Source organism: Tachyglossus aculeatus, chromosome 23 (assembly GCF_015852505.1).
Source record: "Tachyglossus aculeatus isolate mTacAcu1 chromosome 23, mTacAcu1.pri, whole genome shotgun sequence".
NCBI classification, from domain to species: domain Eukaryota; kingdom Metazoa; phylum Chordata; class Mammalia; order Monotremata; family Tachyglossidae; genus Tachyglossus; species Tachyglossus aculeatus.
The window spans coordinates 42,724,011-42,749,408 of NC_052088.1; the positions used below are offsets into that span (position 1 = coordinate 42,724,011).

The following is a 25,398-nucleotide window of genomic DNA, read 5'->3' on the forward strand; positions in this document are numbered from 1 at the left end:
TCAAAGCCCTACTGAGAGCTCACCTCCTCCAGGAGGCCTTCCCAGACTGAGCCCCCTCCTTCCTCTCCCCTCTCCCCCCCGCCTTACCTCCTTCACCTCCACACAGCACCTGTATATATATATATATGTATATATGTTTGTACATACTTATTACTCTATTTATTTTACTTGTACATATTTATTCTATTTATTTTATTTAGTTAATATGTTTTGTTGTCTGTCCCCCCCCCTTCTAGACTGTGAGCCCGCTGTTGGGTAGGGACCGTCTCTATATGTTGCCTACTTGTACTTCCCAAGCGCTTAGTACAGTGCTCTGCACACAGTAAGCGCTCAATAAATACGATTGAATGAATGAATAAATACGATTGGATGAGTGAAGGAACACGATTGAATGAAGGGATCTGCGCAGAATGAATGAATGAAAGGAAGGCGTGCGCATGCGCGCGGGGGCCGGGCCGCCGTCCCTTGCCTGCGGTTCCCCTGGCGGCCCCTGGGGGCGGTGCCTTGCGCGCGCGTGCGCAGTCGACCGCCCGGCAGTGGCCCACGCGCGCGCCTGTCACGTCAGCGGCGGTAATAATAATAATAATAGCATTCATTAAGCCCTTACTATGTGCAAAGCACTGTTCTAAGCGCTGGAGGGATGCAGGGTGATCAGGTTGTCCCACGTGGGGCTCCCAGTCTTCATCCCCATTTTCCAGATGAGGGAACTGAGGCCCAGTGAAGTGACGTGCCCAAAGTCACCCAGCTGACAAGTGGCGGAGTAGGGACTCGAACCCATGACCTGTCTGTGTTGCCGACTTGTACTTCCCAAGCGCTCAGTACAGTGCTCTGCGCACAGTAAGCGCTCAATAAGTACGATTGATTGATTGAATGAAGGGATTTGCGCAGAATGAATGAATGAACGAATGAATGAAAGGAAGGCGTGCGCATGCGCGCGGGGGGCCGGGCTGCCGTCCCTTGCCTGCAGTTCCCTTGGCGGCCCCTGGGGGCGGCCCTTGTGCGCGCGTGCGCAGTCGACCGCCCGTCAGTGGTCCGCGCGTGCGCGCGCCTGCAACTTCAGCGGTGGTAATAATAATAATAACAATAATAATAATAATAATAATGGCATTTATTAAGCGCTTACTATGTGCAAAGCACTGTTCTAAGCGCTGGGGGCATACAAGGTGATCAGGCTGTCCCACGTGGGGCTCACAGTCTTCATCCCCATTTTCCAGATGAGGGAACTGAGGCCCAGAGAAGTGAAGTGACTTGCCCAAAGTCACCCAGCTGACAAGTGGCGGAGTCGGAACTCGAACCCATGACCTGTCTGTGTTGCCGACGTGTACTTCCCAAGCTATCAGTACAGTGCTCTGCGCACAGTAAGCGCTCAATAAATACGATTGATTGATTGATTGATTGAATGAAGGGATGTGCGCAGAATGAATGAATGAAAGGATGGCGTGCGCATGCGCGCGGGGGCCGGGCTGCTGTCCCTTGCCTGCAGTTCCCTTGGCGGCCCCTGGGGGCGGTGCTTGTGCGCGCGTGCGCAGTCGACCTCCCGTCAGTTGTCCACGCGCGCTTGCGCGCGCCTGTCACGTCAGCGGTGGTAATAATAATAATAATGAATGCATTTATTAAGCGCTTACTATGTGCAGAGCACTGTTCTAAGCGCTGGGGAGGTTACAAGGTGATCAGGTTGTCCCACGTGGGGCTCACAGTCTTCATCCCCATTTGACAAATGAGGGAACTGAGGCCCAGAGAAGTGAAGTGACTTGCCCAAAGTCACCCAGCTGACAAGTGGCGGAGTCGGGATTTGAACCCATGACCCCTGACTCCAAAGCCTGGGCTCTTCTCCACTGAACCATAAGCGCTTACTATGTGCAAAGCACTGTTCTAAGCGTTGGGGGGATGCAAGGTGATCAGGCTGTCCCACGTGGGGCTCACAGTCTTCATCCCCATTTTACAGATGAGGGAACTGAGGCCCAGAGAAGTGAAGTGACTTGCCCAAAGTCACCCAGCTGACAAGTGGCGGAGCCGGGATTTGAACCCATGACCCCTGACTCCAAAGCCCCGGCTCTTTTCCACCAAGCCACGCTGCTTCTCTAAACAGTAGCAGTTGACGCTGTCCTGGGGGCTGAAGTGGGCCTGAGGGTCGCGCTCTTCATCGCTTTCGTGTGAGGGACAAAATGGAATCTCCACCCACCCTTCCTCGCCCCCCACTTTGGGGGATGATGATGATGATGATGATGGCATTTGTTAAGCGCTTACTATGTGCAGAGCACTGGTCTAAGCGCTGGGCGGGGAATACAAGGTGATCAAGTTGTCCCACGTGGGGCTCACAGTCTTAATCCACATTTTACAGATGAGGTATCTGAGGCTCAGAGAAGTTAAGTGACTTGCCCAAGGTCACGCAGCAGACATGTGGGAGAGTCGGGATTCGAACCCATGACCCCTGACTCCAAAGCCCGGGCTCTTTCCACTGAGCCACGCTGCTTCTCTGGGGGAGGTGCGGGCCCTCTTCTCAGCCGGCCGGTGGGGGCCCCTCCACCTTCCCCGTCTCTATGTGTTGCCAACTTGTACTTCCCAAGCGCTCAGTACAGTGCTCTGCACACAGTAAGCGCTCGATAAATACTTTTGAATGAATGAATGAATGAGGAAGGCCTGAGGGGAGGCCCTGAGGCCCAGCTGCCTACGGAGAAGCAGGGTGCCTCGGTGGCAGGACCTCGGGCTTGGGGGTCAGAGGTCACGGGTTCGAATAATAATCATCATAATAATGGCATTTATGAAGTGCTTACTATGTGCAAAGCCCTACTGAGAGCTCACCTCCTCCAGGAGGCCTTCCCAGACTGAGCCCTCTCCTTCCTATCCCCCTCCTTACCTCCTTCGCCTCCCCACAGCACCTGTATATATGTTTGTACAGATTTATTACTCTGTTTTACTTGTACATATTTATTCTGTTTGTTTTATTCTGTTTTGTTGCCTGTCTCCCCCTTCTAGACTGTGAACCCGCTGTCGGGTAGGGACCGGCTCTAGATGTTGCCAACTTGGACTTCCCAAGCGCTTAGTACAGTGCTCTGCACACAGTAAGCGCTTGATAAATACGATTGAATGAATGAATATTTACTTGTACATATTTATTCTATTTTTTATTTTGTTAATTTGTTTTGTTGTCTGTCTCCCCCTTCTAGACCGTGAGCCCGCTGTTGGGTAGGGACCGTCTCTATGTGTTGCCAACTTGGACTTCCCAAGCGCTTAGTACAGTGCTCTGCACACAGTAAGCGCTCGATAAATACGATTGAATGAATGAATGTTTATTTTACTTGTACATCTTTATTCTATTCATTTTATTTTGTTAATATGTTTTGTTGTCTGTCTTCCCCTTCTAGACTGAGCCCGCTGTTGGGTAGGGACCGTCTCTGTATGTTGCCAACTTGTACTTCCCAAGCGCCTAGTACAGTGCTCTGCACACAGTAAGCGCTCAATAACTGCGATTGAATGAATGAAAGAATATTTATTTTACTTGTACATATTTATTCTGTTTATTTTATTTTGTTCATATGTTTTGTTTTGTTGTCTGTCTCCCCCTTCTAGACTGTGAGCCCGCTGTTGGGTAGGGACTGTCTCTAGATGTTGCCAACTTGGACTTCCCAAGCGCTTAGTACAGTGCTCCGCACACAGTAAGGGCTCAGTAAATACGATTGAATGAATGAATGAATGAATGAATTGGCCCTCACGACCCCCACTCCCGCCGCTCTGATTGGCCCTCACGCCCCTCGTCCCGCCCCCTCCCGCCGAGCGCCTCGCTGATTGGCTCCCCCCCGGAAGCGGGCGCGCACCACCCTACTAAGCGCCCTCCCGCCGAGGGCCGCGCCGGTTGGCCTCCCGCCCCCACCCGTCGCTCTGATTGGCCCTCGCGCCCTCCGCTCCCGCCGATCGCCGCGCTGATTGGTCTTCACGTCCCCTGGTCCCGCCCCCCCGCTTCTCATTGGCCCCCGGGAGGGGCCCGTTGACGCAGCCGTGTTGGGGGGGGGGGCTCGGCGGCGCTTGCGCAGTCCCCGTGTCGCTGACGCGCGAGCGCCCCTTGCCCGGCGGGATTTACTGCGCATGCGCCAGCACCCTGGCCTGGCGGGATTTACTACGCATGCGCCAGCGCCCCCTGCCTGGCGATATTTACTGCGCATGCGCCAGTGTCCCTGGCCTGGAGGGATTTACTGCGCATGCGCCAGCGTCCCCGGCCTGGCAGGATTTACTACGCATGCACTAGCGCCCCCTGCCTGGTGGGATTTACTGCGCATGCCCTAGAGCCCCCTGCCTGGCGAGATTCACTGCGCATGCGCCAGCGTCCCCTGCCTGGCGGGGTTTACTGCGCATGCGCTAGCGCTTAGGCCTTGTGTCTTCACGCTCTCCCAGTTTTGACATCTTTTCAAGGGTTTGGTTTTTCGGCTTTTAAGTGCTATTTGTGAGGCGCCAGGTACTGTACTAAGCGCTGGGGTAGATACGAGCTAATCAGGGTGGACCCAGTCCCCCGTCCCACGTGGCGCTCCCAGTCTTCACCCCCATTTTCCAGGTCAGGGAACTGAGGCCCAGAAAAGCGAGGTCATAATAATGGTATTTAGTTACCGTCTTGCGTAAGCGCTTACTATAGTGCCAGGTACTGTACTAAGCACTGGGGTACATACAAGCTATTCAGGGTGGACCCAGTCCCCTGTCCCACATGGCGCTCCCAGTCTTCACCCCCATTTTCCAGGTGAGGAAACTGAGGCCCAGCAAAGTGATGGTAAATAAAGTGGTATTTCGTTACCATATTTGCTATGCCCTTCCTATGTGCCAGGTACTGTACTAAGCGCTGAGGTGAATACAGGCAATTGACTGTATTTGCTAAGCACTTCCTATGGGTCGGGTACCATACTAAGCGCTGAGGTGAATACGGGCAATTTACCGTATTTGCTAAGCGCTTACTATGTCCCAGGTACTGGACTAAGTGCAATTTGTACTTCCCAAGCGCTTAGTACAGTGCTCTGCACATAGTAAGCGCTCAATAAATACGATTGATGATGATGATGATGATGACTAAGTGCCGAGGTGAATACAGAATATAGGAGAAGCAGCGTGGCTCAGTGGAAAGAGCACGGGTTTGGGAGTCAGAGGTCACGGGTTCAAATCCAGGCTCTGCCAATTGTCAGCTGTGTGACTTGGGGCAGGTCACTTCACTTCTCTGGGCCTCAGTTACCTCATCTGGAAAATGGGGATGAAGACTGTGAGCCCCCCGTGGGACACCCTGATCACCTTGTAACCTCCCCAGCGCTTAGAACAGTGCTTTGCACATAGTAAGCGCTTAATACATGCCATTATTATTATTATTATTATTATTATCATTACTATTATTATTATTACAGGCAGATTGTGGTGGACACAGTCCCTGTCCCCCGTGGGGTTCATAATCTCAATCCCCATTTGACAGAGGGGGGAACTGAGGCCCAGAAAAGCGAGGTGATGATAATGGTATCTCTAAAGCGCTTACACTGTGCCAGGTACTGTACTAAGCGCTGGGGCAGATACGAGCTAATCAGGGTCGACCCAGTCCCCTGTCCCACATGGGGCTCCCAGTCTTCCTGCCCATTTTCCAGGTGAGGAAACTGAGGCCCAGAAAAGCGATGGTAAATAATGGTATTTAGTTACCGTATTTGCCAAGCGCTTCCTTTGCGCCAGGTAATCAATCAATCAATCGTATTTATTGAGCGCTTACTATGTGCAGAGCACTGTACTAAGCGCTTGGGAAGTACAAATTGGCAACACATAGAGACAGTCCCTACCCAACAGTGGGCTCACAGTCTAAAAGGGGGAGACAGAGAACAGAACCAAACATACCAACAAAATAAAATAAATAGGATAGAAATGTACAAGTAAAATAAATAAATAAATAAATAAATAGAGTAATATTTATTACTTAGTAGTACTGTACTAAGCGCTGGGGTAGATACGAGCTAATCAGGGTGGACCCAGTCCCTTGTCCCCCATGGCGCTCCCAGTCTTCACCCCCATTTTCCAGGTGAGGGAACCGAGGCCCGGAAAAATGAGGTCGTAATAATGGTATTTATTTACGAGAAGCAGCGTGGCTCGGTGGAAAGAGCCCGGGCTTTGGAGTCAGAGGTCGTGGGTTCAAATCCCGGCTCCGCCACCTGCCAGCTGGGTGACTTTGGGCAAGTCATTTAACTTCTCTGTGCCTCAGTTACCTCATCTGTAAAATGGGGATTAAGACTGTGAGCCCCCCCCGGGGGACAACCCGATCACCTTGTAACGTCTCCAGCGCTTAGAACCGTGCTTTGCACGTAGTAAGCGCTTAATAAATGCCATTATTATTGACGTGGCAGAGCCGGGATTCGAACCCTTGACCAAGCCCGGGCTCTTTCCACCGAGCCACGCTGCTTCTCTGATGATAATGGCGTTTGTTAAGCGCTTACTCTGTGCCAGGCTCTGTGCTAAGCGCTGGGGTGGATGCAAGCAAATAGAGAAGCAGCGTGGCTCAGTGGAAAGAGCCCGGGCTTTGGAGTCAGAGGTCATGGGTTCGAATCCCGGCTCCGCCGCTTGTCAGCTGTGTGACTTTGGGCGAGTCACTTCACTTCTCTGAGCCTCAGTGACCTCATCTGTAAAATGGGGATGAAGACTGTGAGCCCCCCGCGGGACAACCTGATCACCTTGTAACCTCCCTGGCGCTTAGAGCAGTGCTTTGCACATAGTAAGCGCTTAATAAATGCCATTATTATTATTATTACCGGACGGCCGTGATCCCCATCTGACAGAGGAGGGAACTGAAACCCAGAGAAGGGAAGGGACTCGCCTAAGGTCACCCAGCAGACAGGTGGCGGAGCGGGATTAGAACCCAGGACCTTCTGATTCCCAGGTCCGGGCTGTAACCGCTATGCCGCGCAACCTTATTTTGTTAATATGTTTGGTTTTATTCTCTGTCTCCCCCTTTTAGACTGTGAGCCCACTGTTGGGTAGGGACTGTCTCTAATATGTTGCCAACTTGGACTTCCCAAGCGCTTAGTACAGTGCTCTGCACACAGTAAGCGCTCAATAAATACGATTGATCGATTGATTGATTGATTGATTGATTGGAGTAGGTGCCAGCTAATCAGGTCGGACACGGTCCGTGTCCCACTTGGGGCTCACCGTCTCCGTCCCCATTTTCCGGATGAGGGAACTGAGGCCCAGGGAAGTGAAGTCGGTTGCCCTGCGCGGTAGATGAGAGGAATTTGACCTCTCATTCATTCATGCAGTCAATCATATTTATTATATATGTTTGTACATATTTATTACTCTATTTATTTATTTTGTCCGTATCTATTCTATTTATTTTATTTTGTTAGTATGTTTGGTTTTGTTCTCTGTCTCCCCCTTTTAGACTGTGAGCCCACTGTTCGGTGGGGACTGTCTCTATATGTTGCCAATTTGTACTTCCCAAGCGCTTAGTACAGTGCTCTGCACATAGTAAGCGCTCAATAAATACGATTGATGATGATGATGATGATTAATATAATTCCTCTCCCCCTCGTTCCCCTCTCCATCCCCCCGTCTTACCTCCTTCCCTTCCCCACAGCACCTGTATATACGGATATATGTTTGTACAGATTTATTACTCTCTCTATATATTTATTTATTTATTTTACTTGTACATATGTATTTATTTTAGTTTGTTAGTATGTTTGGCTTTGTTCTCCGCCTCCCCCTTTTAGACTGTGAGCCCACTGTCCGGTAGGGCCCATCTCTAGATGTTGCCGACTTGTACTTCCCAAGTGCTTAGTCCAGTGCTCTGCGCACAGTAAGCGCTCAATAAATACGATTGATTGATTGATTATTAATAATAATAATAATAATGGCATTTGTTAAGCGCATACTACGTGCAAAGCACTGTTCTAAGCGCTGGGGGGGGGATACAAGGCGATCAGGTTGTCCCACGGGGGGCTCACAGTCTTCATCCCCATTTGACAGATGAGGCAACTGAGGCACAGAGAAGTGACCCGCCCAAAGTCACACAGCTGACATACACACACACTCCCACACAGCCAAACTCCCTCACACATACTCCCCCAAACTCCCTCACACACACACACACACACACACACATCCCATACTCCCCTACCACACCCAACGTCCCTCACACAGACCCCAAACTCCCTCACATACACACACACCACAAAACTCCCTCACACACCCACCCCCCATACATCCCCAAACTCCCTCACACACACACACACACACACACTCCCACACACTCCCTCACACACACACCCAAACTCCCTCACACACTCACTCCGTCCCACAAGCTCCCTCACACATACCCCAAACTCCCTCCCACACACCCAAACTCCCTCCCACACACACTCCAAGCTCCCTCACACGTACACTCCCCCAAACTCCCGTAAACTCCCTCCCACACTCCCTCCCACAAGCTCCCTCACACATACCCCAAACTCCCTCACACACACACACACTCCCACACATCCAGAGTGCCTCACACACACACACATACACAAACTCCCTCACAAACTCCCTCACACACTCACTCCCACAAGCTCCCTCACACATACCCCAAACTCCCTCCCACACACCCAAACTCCCTCCCACACACACTCCAAGCTCCCTCACACGTACACTCCCCCAAACTCCCGTAAACTCCCTCCCACACTCCCTCCCACAAGCTCCCTCACACATACCCCAAACTCCCTCACACACACACACACTCCCACACATCCAGAGTGCCTCACACACACACACATACACAAACTCCCTCACAAACTCCCTCACACACTCACTCCCACAAGCTCCCTCACACAGACCCCAAACTCCCTCCCACACTCCCAAACTCGCCTCCCACACACACACACACTCCCACACACCCGAACTCCTTCACACACACACACTCCAAACTCCCTCACACATACACTCCCCCAAACTCCCCTAAGCTCCCTCACACATACCCCAAACTCCCTCACACACACACACACACACAAACTCCCTCACAAACAAACTCCCCCACACACTCATTCCCACAAGCTCCCTCACGCGTACCCCAAACTCCCTCCCACACACTCCCACACACCTAAAGTCCCTCACACACACACACACTCACACATACACCCAAACTCCTTCACACACTCACTCCCACAAACTCCCTCACACATACCCCAAACTCCCTCACACACACCCCCCCCCAAACTCCCTCTCATACACCCAAAGTCCCCCCCACACACACCCAAACTCCCTCACACACTCACTCCCACAAACTCCCTCACACACACACACTCCCACACACCCAAAAGTCCCTTACATACATACACACACACCCCAAACTTCCTCACACCCACACACTCCCACACACCCAAAGTCCCTCATACACACACACCCAAACTCCCTCACACATACCCCAAACTCCCTCACACACACACACACACACACACACACTCCCACACACCCAAAGTCCCTCACACCCCCCCAAACTCCCTCACACACAAACTCCCTCACACACACACACACACTCTCACACACCCAAAGTCACACACACACACACACCCAAACTCCCTCACACACAAACTTCCTCACACACACACCCAAACTCCTTCACACACACACACCCCAAACTCCCTCACAAACTCACGCCCTCCCATACTCATCCCACACACACACACTCACACCCTCACACACTCACCCCCCCGACAGTTCCCCAAACTTCCTCACACACTTACTCCCACAAGCTCCCTCACACACACACACAAACACACACACTCCAAACTCCCTCACACACACACATACACAAACACACACTCCAAACTCCCTCACACACACACACACACACAAACTCCCTCACACACAAACTCCCTCACACACACACACACTCCTACACACCCAAAGTCACACATACACACACACACACTCCCACACACCCAAAGTCACACATACACACACACACACACACCCAAACTCCCTCACACACAAACTTCCTCACACACACACCCAAACTCCTTCACACACACACACATACACACATTCCAAACTCCCTCACAAACTCACGCCCTCCCATACTCATCCCACACACACACACTCACGCCCTCACACACTCCCCCCCGAAAGTTCCCCAAACTTCCTCACACACTCACTCCCACAAGCTCCCTCACACACACACACACACAAACACACACACTCCAAACTCCCACACACAAACACACACACCCAAATACACACACTCCAAACTCCCTCACACACACACACACACACACACTCCAAACTCCCTCACACACACTCACGCCCTCACACACTCCCCCCAACTTCCCCAAACTCCCTCGCACACTCACTCCCACAAACTCCCTCACACACACACACACACACACACACACACACACACACACACTCCAAACTCCCTCACATACACACACACACCCAGCTCCCTCACACTCACACCCTCACACACTCCCCCAAAGCCCCTCACACACACACACACACACACACACACACACACACACACACACTGTGTGCAGAGCACTGTACCGAGCACTTGGGAAAGGACAGTGATAATAATAATAATGACGGTATTTGTTAAGCGCTTACTATATGCGAAGCACTGTTCTAAGCGCAGGGGGTGTGGGGGAGGGATACGAGGTGATCAGGTTGTCCTATGTGGGGCTCACAGTCTTCATCCCTATTTGACAGATGAGGGAACCGAGGCCCAGAGAAGTGAAGTGACTTGCCCAAAGTCACACAGCTGACAAGTGGCGGAGGCGGGATTAGAACCCATGACCTCCGACTCCCAAGCCCGGGCTCTTTCCGCCGAGCCACGCCGGTAGGGACTGTCTCTATATGTTGCCAATTTGTACTTCCCAAGCGCTTAGTACAGTGCTCTGCACACAGTAAGCGCTCAATAAATACGATCGATGATAATAATGATGGCATTCGTTAAGCGCTTACTATGAGCCAAGCGCTGTTCTAAGCGCTGAGGGAGACGCAAGGTATCAGGTTGTCCCACATGGGGCTCCCTCCCATTTGACAGATGAGGGAACTGAGGCCCAGAGAAGTGAAGCAACTGGCCCAAAGTCACACAGCTGACAAGCGGCGGAGGCGGGATTAGAACCCATGACCTCTGACTCCTGAGCCCGGGCTCTTTCCGCTGAGCCACGTGGCGTTCCCTGCCCGCCATGAGCTCACAGTCCGGAGGGGAAGGAGACGGGCACCGATACAATTAAATCAAGCGACAGAGGAAGAGCAAAGGGAGCGAGGCAGCCCCACGCCTCCCCCACAGACCTTCGACAAAGTTCCTCTGGATTCTCTCTTCCCCGAAGTCCTCCGAGTCACTGTGCGCTCCGGTACTTCCCAAGCGCTTAGTACAGTGCTCTGCGCACAGCAAGCGCTCAATAAATACGATTGATGACGATGATGAAATCATTGGCCAGAGGGCAAAGTCGCAGGGCAAAGGCCTTATGCCGGCGGGGACGGCGAGAGCAGGGATGCGTCTGGCCTGTTGCCACTCGGGCGTTTAAGCCTGTCGCTGAGTTCCTTTTGACTCAGGTTTGTCACTTTACCACGCCGATGATGACATCTTTCTCCATTGCTTTTCTTTTTTTTTTTTAATTACCGTATTTGTTGAGCAGTTACTACGTGCCGAGCGCCGTGCTAAGCGCCAGGGTAGAGACGGGATCAGCGGGTCCCCCGTGGGGCTCACGGTCTCAGTAAGAGATAGAACGGGGATAGAACAGCCCAGCCCGCACCCTCCGCTCCTCTGCCGCTCACCTCCTCACCGGGCCTCGTTCTCGCCCGTCCCTCCATCGACCCCCGGCCCACGTTTGAAGGGAGGAAGAGAGCTAGCTTGGCGGATGGGCAGAGGGAGGGCATTCCAGGCCCAGGGGATGACGTGGGCCGGGGGTCGACAGCGGGACGGGCGAGAACGAGGTACGGTGAGGAGATGAGCGGCAGAGGAGCGGAGGGTGCGGGCTGGGCTGGAGAAGGAGAGGAGGGAGGTGAGGTAGGAGGGGGCGAGGGGATGGACAGCCTTGAAGCCCAGGGTGAGGAGTTTCTGCCTGATGCGCAGATTGATTGGTAGCCACTGGAGATTTTTGAGGAGGGGAGTGACATGCCCAGAGCGTTTCTGTACAGAGATGATCCGGGCAGCAGAGTGAAGTATAGGCTGAAGCGGGGAGAGACAGGAGGATGGGAGGCCAGAGAGGAGGCTGATGCAGTAATCCAGTCGGGTTAGGATGAGGGATTGAACCAGCAGGGTAGCGGTTCGGATGGAGAGGAAAGGGCGGATCTCGGCGATGCTGCGGAGGTGAGACCGGCGGGTTTTGGTGATGGATTGGATGAGTGGGGTGAACGAGAGAGCGGAGTCGAGGATGACACCAAGGTTGCGGGCTTGTGAGACGGGAAGGATGGTAGTGCCGTCGACAGTGACGGGAAAGTCAGGGAGAGGACAGGGTTTGGGAGGGAAGATAAGGAGCTCAGTCTTGGACATGTTGAGTTTTAGATGGCGGGCAGACATCCAGATGGAGATGTCCTGAAGGCAGGAGGAGATACGAACCTGGAGGGAGGGAGAGAGCGTAGGGGCGGAGATGTAGATTTGGGTGTCATCAGCGTAGAGGTGATCGTTGAAGCCGTGGGAGTGAATGAGTTCACTGAGGGAGTGAGTATAGATGGAGAACAGAAGGGGACCAAGAACTTTCCCTTGAGGAACCCCTACAGTGAGGCGATGGGAGGGGGAGGAGGAGCCCGCGGAGGAGACTGAGAATGTACGGCCGGAGAGATAAGAGGAGAACCGGGAGAGGACGGAGTCTGCGAAGCCAAGGTTGGATAGCGTGTTGAGGAGAAGGGGGTGGTCCACAGTGTCGAAGGCAGCCGAGAGGTCGAGGAGGATCAGGATAGAGTAGGAGCCGTTGGATTTGGCAAGAAGGAGGTCATTGCTGACCTTTGAGAGGGCAGTTTCGGTGGAGTGTAGGGGACGGAAGCCAGATTGGAAGGGGTCGAGGAGAGAGTTGGCATTGAGGAATTCGAGGCAGCGAATGTAGATGACTCGCTCTAGGAGTTTGGAAAGAAAGGGTAGGAGGGAGATAGGGCAATAACTAGAAGGGGCAGTGGTATCAAGAGAGGGGTTTTTTAAGGATGGGGTAGACGTGGGCAAGTTTGAAGGCAGAGGGGAAGGAACCTGTGGAGAGTGAGCGGTTGAAGATGGAAGTTAGGGAGGGGAGGAGGGAAGGGGCGAGAGTTTTCATAAGATGAGAGGGAATGGGGTCCGAAGCACAGGTGGATATTTGTTCATTTCCCCTTCTAGGCCGTGAGCTCATCATGGGCAGGGACTACGTCTGCTGGTTGTTGTATTGCCCTCTCCCTAGCGCTTAGTCCAGTGCCTTACACCCAGTCAGCACTCAATAAATACAATCAAATGTCGATCGATTGGTTGATTGATGTAAGGTGGCTCACCCAACGCTCACGGGCTTTCTCTGCCTCTCTTCCTTTGCACAATTTTCTCCCTCTCTTGTCCCCTTTTTCATTTCAGCCCATCAGACGGCCCGCTCCGAATCCCTGGACCCGGAGTCCCCTGTTAGGAGAGACCCAGGGTGGGCACGGGGCACCGCGGAGCCGACGAGGAAGGACATTTCGGAAAAGAGGAGTCGCTCCGGAGCAAGTTAGCGGCGCCCGATCTCCCGTATCTAGTCAAGGCCCGGAAACGGGACGTGTCCGCTGCCCTCCGGAAGAAAGAAAGGTACTTGGGCCCATGATTGTCCTTTCTGCCTAGAGGCTGATTCATTAGGCCTAGAAACTGCTCCAGTGACTTGAAATAATATGGTACTTCTGGTTCGATTAGCTATTCTCTGTGGGATTGACTGGTTTTTACTTTTGTTGCTTCTGAGTACATGCTTTGCCGTCTTCTTTCATTGGTGCCTAGCGATGGAAGAAAGCGAGAAAATTAAGGGACTCGCTTTAGTCAGTCTTAATTTGCTCGTGATTTTTTTCTTTAATGGTACGGGTTAGCGCCAGGCACTCTACTAAGCGCTTCCAGCGAGGGAACTGAGGCCCAGAGAAGTGACTTGCCCTAGGTCACCCAGTGGAGCCGGGATTAGAACCCAGATCCTTTGATTCCCAGGCCTGGGCTCTGTCTGCTAGGCCCCGCTGCTTCCCGGTGCCCCTTTAGCTAGACGCTACGTGATTAGGCCTAGGCTCTGCGCGAGTGAAACCTGAAATAGCGTGATGCGTCCAATTAGCCGTTCTCTGTGGGATTGACCTGTTTATACTCTGGTTGTTTCTCAGGGGCGGTTCTGAGTGCCCGACATGCTTTGCCGCCTCCTTTCATTTGTGCCCAGCAGTGGAAGAAGGCGAGGAAATAAAGGGACTCGCTTTAGTCGGTCTCATTTGCCCGCGTCTTTTTTTAACGGTACGGGTTAAAAGCGCTTCCGCGGTGCCAGGCACCGTACTGAGCACTGGGGTAGAGACGAGCTGACGGGGTTGGATGCGGTTTTAATCCCCGTTTTCAGAGGAGGGAACTGGGCCACAGGGAAGTGAAGTGAGTGGCCCAAGATGTCACAGCAAACGATTGTCATCAGACAATTACTCTTCCCCCCTTCTTCCAAGCCTTACGGAAGCCCCATCTCCTCCAAGGGGCCTTCCCTGACTAAGCCCCACTTTTCCTCATCTCCCACTCCCTTCTGCGTTGCCCTGACTCGCTCCCTTTGCTCTCCCCCCATCCGCCGGCTCCCAGCCCCACAGTGCTTATCTGTCATTTTATTTATTTGTATTGATGTCTGTCTGGCTCTAGACCGTGAGCTCGTTGTGGGCAGGAAATGTCACCCTGTATTGTTGTCCTGTACTTTCCCAAGCACTCGGTATAGTGCCCAGCACACAGTAAATAGGATCGAATGAGTGAACGAATGAATGAAGTGGGGCCGGAGCCGGGAGTCAGAAGGACCTGGCTTCTAATCCCAGCTCCACCGCTGCTCCGCTGTGTGACCTTGGGCGAGTCACTTCACTTCTCTCTGCCTCAGTTTCCTCATCTGTAATATGGGGGCGAAGGCCGCGGGCCCCATGTGGGACCGGGACTGCGTCCAACCTGATTAGCTTGGGAAGCAGCGTGGCTCAATGGAAAGAGCCCAGGCTTGGGAGTCAGAGGTCGGGGGTTCTAATCCCGGCTCTGTGCGACTTTGGGCAAGTCACTTCACTTCTCTGGGCCGCGGTTACCTCATCTGGAAAATGGGGATTAAGATTGTGAGCTCCACGTGGGACCAGATCACTTGGTAGCCCCCCAGCGCTTAGAACAGTGCTTGGCACATTGTAAGCGCTTAACAAATACCATCATTATCGTTACTATTATTATCTACCGCAGCGCTTAGGACAGCACCCGGCACACCCTCAGCAGGTGTTCCAGGCCTTGAACTCCCTCCTCAGACCCCTTGTCCCCCTCCCTCCCTCATCCCTTGCCCCCAGTGAGCTGGCCACCTAATTTATTAAGAAAATTGCACCTCTCAGGAGTGATCTCCCTCAAATCGCCCCTTCCCCTCCTCAGTTCCTCCCCCTTCCAGTCCCCTCTTTGACTCTCCCATGCATCCCAGCGGTATCTCTAGAGGAAATCTCCTGCCTCCTCTCAAAAGCCACCCCCTCCACCTGCTCATCGACCCCGTTCCTTCGCACCTTATCAAAACTCTCGCCCTCTCCCTTCTTCCCTTCCCAGCTGCAATCTTCAACCATTCGCTGTCCAACAGCTTCTTCCCTACTGCTTTCAAACATGCCCATGACCCCACTCTCCTCAAAAAACCCTCCCTCCACCCCACGGCTCCCTCCAGTTATCTCCCCATCCCTCTCCCGCCGTTCCTCTCCAAACTCCTCGAGAGAGCTGTCTCCACCGGCCGTCTCAAAGTCCTCTCCTCCGTTTCTCTCCTTGACCTCCTCCGATCTGGCTTCCATCCCCTTCACTCCACAGACACTGCCTTCCCAAAGATCACCACTGATCTCCTCCTCGCCAAATCCAACGGCCTCTCCCCGATCCTAGTCCTCCTCGACCTCTCGGCTGTCTCCGACACTGTGGCCCACCCCTCTCTCCTGGAAACGTCATCAAACCTCGGCTTCGCTGACTCTGTCCTCTCCTGGTTCTCCTCTTCTCTCTCTGGCCGTTCATTCTCAGTCTCCCCTGCCTCCCACCCCCTGACTGGGGGGACGGTCCCTCGAGGTTCAGTTCTGGGTCCCCTTCTATGCTCCGTCTACGCCCGCTCCCTTAGAGAACTCATTCGCTCCCAGGGCTTCGGCTTCCCTCTCTATGTGGATGATTCCCAAATCTCCGTCTTCAGCCCTGATCTCTCTCCCTCTCTGCAGTCTCGCAACTCCTCCTGCTTTCGAGACATCTCTACTCGGACGACCTCCCATTGCCTCAAGGTTAACATGTCCAAAACAGGCCTCCTTATCTTCCCACCCAAACCCTGCCCTCCCTTTGACTTTCCCATCACCGTCTCACAAGCCCGTGACCTTGGCGTTATCCTTGATTCCTCTCTCTCTCATTCAACCCGCACATTCCACCCGTCACCAGGTCCCCGTTGGTCCCACCTTCACCACATCGCCCAAATCCGTCCTTTCGTCTCCGTCCACACTGCTACCGCGTGAATACACTCGCTCATCCTCTCCCGCCTGGATGACTGCGTCAGCCTCCTCGCTGACCTCCCAGCCTCCTGCCTCGCCCCGCTCCAGTCCATGCTTCCCTCCGCTGCCCGGATCATTCAGGACATGTCTCCCCACTCCTCAAAAGACTCCAGTGGTCACCCAGCCACTCCTCTCCGTCGGCTTTAAAACTCTCCATCACCTTGCCCCCTCCTTACCTCACCTCGCTTCCTTCCTCCTACCACCCAGCCCGCGCACTTCGCCCCGCTGCTGCTAACCTTCTCACTGTGCCTCCATCCCGTCAGTCTCGCCACCTATCAAGCCAGAGGCAGGAATGCCCTCCCTCCTCAAATCATCATCATCATCATCATCATCAATCGTATTTATTGAGCGCTTACTATGTGCAGAGCACTGTACTAAGCGCTTGGGAAGTGCAAATTGGCAACATATAGAGACAGTCCCTACCCAACAGTGGGCTCACAGTCTAAAAGGGGGAGACAGAGAACAAAACCAAACATACTAACAAAATAAAATAAATAAATAAATAGAATAGCCAGGCGAGAGTCTGAGCTATCTGGGAAGCTATCTGGGAAAAAGCACGGCTTAGTGGGAAGAGCGTGGGTTTAGGAGTCCGAGGTTATGGGTTCGAATCCCAGCTCCGCCGCCTACCGGCTGTGTGACCTTAGGCAAGTCACTTAACTTCCCTGGGCCTCAGTTCCCTCGTCTGTAAAATGGGGATGAAGACTGTGAGCCCCACGTGGGACAATCTGATTACCTTGTATCTACCCCGGCGCTTAGAACAGTGCTTTGCACGTAGTAAGCACTTAACAAATACCAACATTATTATTATTATTATTATTATTATTATTATTATTATTATTATTATTATAACCAGGCAGCCACCCTCCCTTGGGGGAGGGCTATTTGTGAAGCGCTTACTCTGTGCCAGGCACTGTCCTAAGCGCCGGGGTGGTTACAAGCAAATCGGGTTGGACACGGTCGCTGTCCTTCATGGGGCTCACCGTCTCCATCCCCATTTGACAGATGAGGGAACTGAGGTCCGGAGAAGTGAAGTGACTTGTCCAAGGCCACACAGCAGACAAGTGGCGGAGCCGGGATTAGAACCCAGGTCCTTCCGTCTCCCAGGCCCGGGCCGTAGCCGCTAGGCCGGGAAAGCAGTCCGGGTTGGGAACCTCCGAGTTTCCCTCACGATGCCCGGACTTTTGAGGCTGGAATCTCGCACTTGGAGAATCAATCAATCAATCGTATTTATTGAGCGCTTACCGTGTGCAGAGCACTGCACTAAGCGCTTGGGAAGTCCAAGTTGGCAACATATATGAGGAAAGGTGGGGGGTCAAATCCGACAGACGGTGACTCTCCCTGCCTTCCAAGCCTTACCGGAGGCCCATCTCCTCCAAGAGGCCTTCCCAGACTAACCCCCCACCTTTCCTCATCTCCCACTCCCCTCTGTGTCACCCTGACTCGCTCCCTTTGTTCTCCCCCCCCATTTCCACAGCACTGACGTCCACAATCCGGCATTTCTTGATTCCCCCCCGCCAGACTGTAAGCTCACTGTGGGCGGGGAATGTGTCCGCTATATTGTTCTATTGGACAAGCGCTCCGTGCAGAGCTCTAAAATCCGATAAATACGATCGAATGGATTAATGTAGGTGAGTGTAGATGTAGGGCAGTGTAGACGGAGATTTCCTTCCAGGGTGCAGCAGTTTGACAATTGGCCAATAGATGGAGGGCTTGTCCACAAGCCTGGCTCTTAATCGGCTTAAAATTATTACTATTAATAATCATTATAATTGCAGTATAGAATAATAATAATAATAATAACGGCATTTATTAAGTGCTTACTATGTGCAAAGCGCCCTAAGAGCTGGGGAGGTTACAAGGTGACCAGGTTGCCCCACTGGGGGGAGGCTCACAGTCTTCATCCCCATTTTCCAGATGAGGAAACTGAGGCACAGAGAAGTTAAGTGACCGCCCAAAGTCGCATGGTATCTGTGAAGTGCTCAGGCAGATTGGGTTGGACACGGTCCTTGTCCCATGTGGGGCTCGCTGTCTCCATCCCCATTTTACAGAGGAGGTCACTGAGGCCCAGAGAGGTGAAGTTACTGGCCCAAGGTCACCCAGCAGACAAACGGCAGGCCCGGGATTAGAACCCGTGGCCTTCTGGCTCCTAGGCCGTGCGGCTTCTCGTCGGAGGCAAACAGACGGACACATGGGAGGTTTCGTCTTCATTCCTCTTCCTCGTTATCCCCGATTATTGATTGCCAATCAGACCTCTTGGTGACAAAGAGGGCTGCAATTTGAGGTAGAAATAATGAATCGTGCATATTCCCTTGCAAAGATATAATAATAATAATGGTATTTGTCAAGCGCTTACTAGGCGCCAGGCATTATAATTGCAGTGTAGAATAATAATAATAATAATAACGGCAAAGATTAATAATAATAATAATAATGGTATTTGTCAAGCGCTTACTAGGCGCCAGGCATTATAATTGCAGTGTAGAATAATAATAATAATAACGGTAAAGATTAATAATAATAATAATAATGGTATTTGTCAAGCGCTTACTAGGCGCCAGGCATTATAATTGCAGTGTAGAATAATAATAATAATAACGGCAAAGATTAATAATAATAATAATAATGGTATTTGTCAAGCGCTTACTAGGCGCCAGGCATTATAATTGCAGTGTAGAATAATAATAATAATAACGGCAAAGATTAATAATAATAATAATAATGGTATTTGTCAAGTGCTTACTAGGCGCCAGGCATTATAATTGCAGTGTAGAATAATAATAATAATAACGGCATTTATTAAGCCCACTAAGCACTGGAGTAGATACAGACTAGTCAGGTTGGACACAGACCCCCGTCCCAGGTGGGGCTCACGGTCTTCACCCCCATTTTACAGAGGAGGGAACTGAGTCCCAGAGAAGTGAAGTGACCTACCCAAGGTCACACAGCAGTCTCTGTCTTGGTGGCCCGTTCAGCTCTCTGTTTGTGTTTTGTCACGGTGTTTGTTAAGCGCCGTCGACGCGCCCGGCACTGTAACATTAATTATGATCGTGGTATTTGTTAAGCGCTTACTATGTGCCAGGCACCGTATTGAGCGCTGAGCACTCTGCGCTGGCATAGGACCAAGCTAATCAGGTCCCACTGCCCCACTCACAGTCTTCATCCCCATTTTACAAATGAGGGGACTGAGGCCCAGAGGAGGGACGTGACTTTTTCCCAAGGGCGCACAGCAGACTTTGTCTTGGTGGCCAGCTCGGCTCTCCGTTTGTTTCTCTCGTGGTATCGGTTAAGCGCCCGCTCTGTGCCAGGCAAGCTAATCAGGGGCTCGCAGTCTTCATCCCCATTTTACAGATGAGGGAACTGAGGCCCAGAGAAGCCAAGCGACTTGCCCACGTGGCAGATTAGAACCCAGGTCCTTCCGACTCCCCCGCCCGGGCCCCGCTGCTTCTCCGTTTCCAGCTCTCGGCGGATGCCGGTCTGACCTCTGGGGAGGTGAGGCGACGGGCACTGTTTGTGCCAAACAGAGGTTTCGTCATAGTAATAAGGACGGTGGTATTTGTTAAGCGCTTACTATGTGATGAGCACTGTTCTAAGCCTTGGGGAGATACAAGAGAATCAGGTTGGACGCAGTCCCTGTCCCAGTCTTCATCAAAATTTGGGCTCGGGTGGGAACCCCAAGTGGGATATGGGCCGGGTCCACCCCGATTAGCTTGCATCCACTCCGGCGCTTAGTACATACTGGTACATACTAAGCGTTTAACAAGTACCATTAAAAAAAAAAAAAGGGACAAATCTATATCTACAGCCCTACTGAGAGCTCACCTCCTCCAGGAGGCCTTCCCGGACTGAGCCCTCTCTTTCCTCTCCCCCTCCCTCCTTCCCCTCCCCACAGCACCCGTATATATGTTTGTGCAGATTTATTACTCTATTTATTTTACTTGTACATATATACTATTCTATTTATTTTGTTAATGATGTGCATCTAGCTTTACTTCTATTTATTCCAATGACTTGACACCTGTCCACATGTTTTGTTTTGTTGTCTGTCTCCCCCTTCTAGCCTGTGAGCCCGTTGTTGGGTAGGGACCGGCTCTAGATGTTGCCAACTTGGACTTCCCGAGCGCTTAGTACAGTGCTCTGCACACAGTGTGCGCTCAATAAATACGATTGATTGAATGAATGAATGAATGTGAATCAATCAATTAGTGAGCCCCAAGTGGGACATGGACTGTGTCCATCCTGTTAATCTTGTATCTAATCTGTATATATCTGTATATATGTATATCCTGTATATATGTTTGTACATATTTATTACTCTATTTATTTATTTATTTATTTATTTTACTTGTACATATCTATTCTACTTATTTTGTTTTGTTGGTATGTTTGGTTTTGTTCTCTGTCTCCCCCTTTTAGACTGTGAGCCCACTGTTGGGTAGGGACCGTCTCTATATGTTGCCAATTTGTACTTCCCAAGCGCTTAGTCCAGTGCTCTGCACATAGTAAGCGCTCAATAAATACGATTGATGATGATGATGATGATGATGACCAAGGACCGCTCACGGAGAATCCTACCTCTAGACCTTTGGGGTCCCTTTCTCATTGCTCCCGTTTTGACCCTTGGAATCCCCTGCTGTAAAATATCATCATCCTCATCATCAATCGTATTTATTGAGCGCTTACTATGTGCAGAGCACTGTACTAAGCGCTTGGGAAGTACAAGTTGGCAGCATATAGAGACGGTCCCTACCCAACAGTGGGCTCACAGTCTAAAATATCTCTGTCATTCATTCATTCAATCGTATTTATTGAGCGCTTACTGTGTGCAGAGCACTGCTTGGGAATCAATCAATCATTCAATCGTATTTATTGAGCGCTTACTGTGTGCAGAGCACTGTACTAAGCGCTTAAGTACAAGTCAGTCATGCTCCCCATGTACATAGTGGTTCGATAAAGGGGTCGCGCTTATTAATGTGTCCGTTTATCACGGGATCGTACTCTCCCAAGCGCTTAGCGCAGTGTTCCGCACGCAGCACTCAAGAAATACGACCGAATGAATGAACGATCAAGCGAGTCGGCCTCAGAGGCTGCTGCGGCTCACGGGCCGCGATAAAATCCGCAGAGGATCCTTCCGGGGTCATCGGATCACAAGTCGCACATTGACCTTTGCCCCTTCCCGGAGGGAGAAGTCATGGAAAAATGGTCACGGAGCGGATCTGATGGTGGCTACGCCCTGGGAGGGAATTCAAGGTTTTTGCCGGGATTAAAAACTTCCGCCAAACTCTTGTCAACCTGCTAGCTTTTTTGAGGCCTGGGGTGGTAGACCATCTCCCTCATCTGTAAAATAATAATAATTTTTAGTACAGTGCTCTGCACATAGTAAGCGCTCAATAAATACGATTGATGATAATGATGATAATAATAATAATAATAGTATTTGTAAAGCTAGGTGCCAAGCACTGTTTTAAGCGCTGTGATAGGTACAAGTTTATCAGGTGGTCCCACGTGGGGCTCACAGTCTTCACCCCCATTTTCCAGATGAGGGAACTGAGGCCCAGAGAAGTGAAGTGACTTGCCCAAAGTCACACACCTATGTACTTGGTCTTTTTTTTTTTTTTTTGGTTTTTTTTTTGTTGTCTGTCTCCCCCCTTCTAGACTGTGAGCCCGTTGTTGGGTAGGGCTCGTCTCTAGATGTTGCCAATTTGTACTTCCCAAGCGCCTAGTACAGTGCTCTGCGCACAGTAAGCACTCAAGAAATACGAATGAATGAATGAGTTTTACAGATGAGGGAACTGAGGCCCAGAGAAGTGAAGTGACTTGCCCGAAGTCACACAACTGACAGGTGGCGGAGTCGGGATTAGAACCCACGACCTCTGACTCCCAAGCTCATGCTCTTTCCGCTTAGGCGACGCTGCTTCTCTGGGAAACACTTAGCACATAGTAATAATGACGGTGGTATTTGTTAGGCGCTTACTATGTGCCAAGCACTGTTCTAAGCGCCGGGACCGCGCACACTCACACACGTAGCCCCGAAATCCCCCCCAAATTGATTTGTACTTCCCAAGCGCTTAGTACAGCGCTCTGCACATAGTAAGCGCTCAATAAATACGATTGATGGTGATGATGATGATTCTGATTCTTGGCAGAATGTCCAAGCATTCTTTGTTTGTTTGTTTATTTGTTGATGGCGTTGCTTAAGCGGCTGCTAGGTGCCAGGCACTGTACTGAGCGCTGCGGGGGGTACAGGCCCCTCGGGTTGGACACAGCCCCCGTCCCACGTGGGGCTCACAGTCTCCCTCCCCATTTATTCATATTGATGCTATGGATGCCTGTTTACTTGTCTTGTTGTCTGCCTCCCCCCCCCTGGTTCTAGACTGTGAGCCCACTGTTATAATAATAATAATAATAATAATAATTACAATTATTATTATTATTATTATTATGGCATTTATTAAGCGCTTACTATGTGCAAAGCACTGTTCTAAGCGCTGGGGAGGTTACAAGGTGATCAGGTTGTCCCCCCGGGGGTCTCACAGTCTTCATCCCCATTTTCCAGATGAGGGAACTGAGGCCCAGAGAAGCGAAGTGACCTGCCCAAAGTCACCCAGCTGACAATTGGCGGAGCCGGGATTTGAACCCATGACCTCGGACTCCAAAGCCCGGGCTCTTTTCCGCTGAGCCACGCCGCTTCTCTGTTGGGCAAGGATTGTCTCCGTTGCCCAATTGTCATAATAATAATAATAATAATGTTGGCATTTGTTAAGCGCTTACTATGTGCCAAGCACTGTTCTAAGCGCTGGGGGGGGATACAAGGTGATCAGGTTGTCCCACGTGGGGTTCGCAGTCTTAATCCCCATTTTACGGATGGGGTAACTGAGGCTCAGAGAAGTGACTTGCCCAAGGTCACCCAGCAGACATGTGGCGGAGTCGGGATCCGAACCCATGACCTCCGACTCCAAAGCCCGGGCTCTTTCCACGGAGCCACGCTGCTTCCCGAGCGCTCAGTACAGCGCTCCGCACACAGCGCTCGATACAGACGGTCGAATGGATGAAACGTACAGGCAGGGTGGCCGAGGCCCAGAGAGGCCAAGCGACTTGCCCAAGGTCACACAGCAGCGGGCACGTGGGCGGAGCTGGGATTGGAACCCGGGACCTGAGGAGGCCCAGGCCCAGGCTCGGAGTCTCTCCCACTCCCGCGCTTTTCCGAGGTGGCCAGCTGGCGAGTCAGAAGGCCAACAGCCGGAACCGGACCACGGTATTCCCGACGCCCCCACTCCCTCCCTGCCTTTCCCAGTCTTTCCCAAGGAGCTCGGACTTAGTTCTCCCTTATCTTCCCGGCTGCCAGACTTTGTCACTCCCACCTGCGGCCTCATTCCTCCAGACTCCGAGCTCCCCGTGGGCAGGGATTGTCTCTCTTGGAGGCTGAATCCCACTTTCCCAAGCGCTCAGTACAGTGCACAGAAAGCGCTCAATGAATTCAACCGAAGGAACGAATGAATTCCGACTTCCTTTGTTGCTGGCTGGGTGTCCGAGTGCCATTCTTACGGTCCTTTCGGTTCTTGTTTTGTTTTTTAACAGTGTTTGCTAAACGCTTAATAATAATAATTGGCATTTGTTAAGCGCTTACTATGTGCAAAGCACTGTTCTAAGCGCTGGGGAGGATACAGGCTGATCATATTTATTACTCTATTTATTTATTTATTTTACTTGTACATATCTATCCTATTTATTTTATTTTGTTGGTACGTTTGGACTTGTTCTCTGTCTCCCCCTTTTAGACTGTGAGCCCACTGTTGGGTAGGGACTGTCTCTATGTGTTGCCAATTTGTACTTCCCAAGCGCTTAGTACAGTGCTCTGCACATAGTAAGCGCTCAATAAATACGATTGATGATGATGATGATGATCAGGCTGTCCCACAGGGGGCTCACAGGCTTAATCCCCATTTTACAGAGGAGGGAACTGAGGCCCAGAGAAGTGAAGTGACTTGCCCAGGATCACATAATAATTGGCATTTGTTAAGCACTTACTATGTGCAAAGCACTGTTCTAAGCGCTGGGGAGGATACAGGCTGATCAGGCTGTCCCACGGGGGGCTCACAGGCTTAATCCCCATTTTACAGAGGAGGGAACTGAGGCCCAGAGAAGTGAAGTGACTTGCCCAGGATCACATAATAATGGGCATTTGTTAAGCGCTTACTCTGTGCAAAGCACTGTTCTAAGCGCTGGGGAGGATACAGGCTGATCAGGCTGTCCCACGGGGGGCTCACAGTCTTAATCCCCATTTTACAGAGGAGGGAACTGAGGCCCAGAGAAGTTAAGAGGCCCAAGATCACACAGCAGACACGTGGCGGAGGCGGGATTCGAACCCACGACCTCTGACTCCAAAGCCCGGGCTCTTTCCACCGAGCCACGCTGCTTACTATGTGCCAGGCACTGTACTAAGCGCCGGGGAAGATACAAGCTAATCGGGTTGGATGCATCCTCATCCCACTGGGGGCTCCCACCCTTTATCCCCATTTTCCGGATGAGGGAACTGGGGCACAGAGAAGTCAAACGGCTTTCCCAAGGTCACACAGCAGGCCATAGGGAGGGGACGGCCGAAAGACCCCTCTAGGTCTCTTCTTTGTTAAAAATTGTGGTATTAGTGGGATGTGCTAAGCGCTTCCTATGTGTCGAGCACTGTACTAAGCTCTGGGGTAAAATAATCAGGCTCCACGTGGGGCTCGCTGTCTAAGTAGGAGGCAGAACAGGGATTAAATC

General features: G+C 51.7%; 1 protein-coding gene across 1 annotated transcript in view; it reads left to right on the forward strand.

The window, feature by feature from the left end:
* The window catches only part of HEATR4 (HEAT repeat containing 4), a 103,330-nt gene extending 88,983 nt beyond the window's left edge, over positions 1-14,347 (forward strand). The window contains 2 exon segments of the mRNA XM_038765504.1: positions 13,517-13,723; positions 14,269-14,347. Coding sequence (XP_038621432.1) covers positions 13,517-13,723; positions 14,269-14,280 — 219 coding nt within the window. The 3' untranslated portion in view covers positions 14,281-14,347.
* Positions 14,348-25,398: the final 11,051 nt, after the last annotated feature.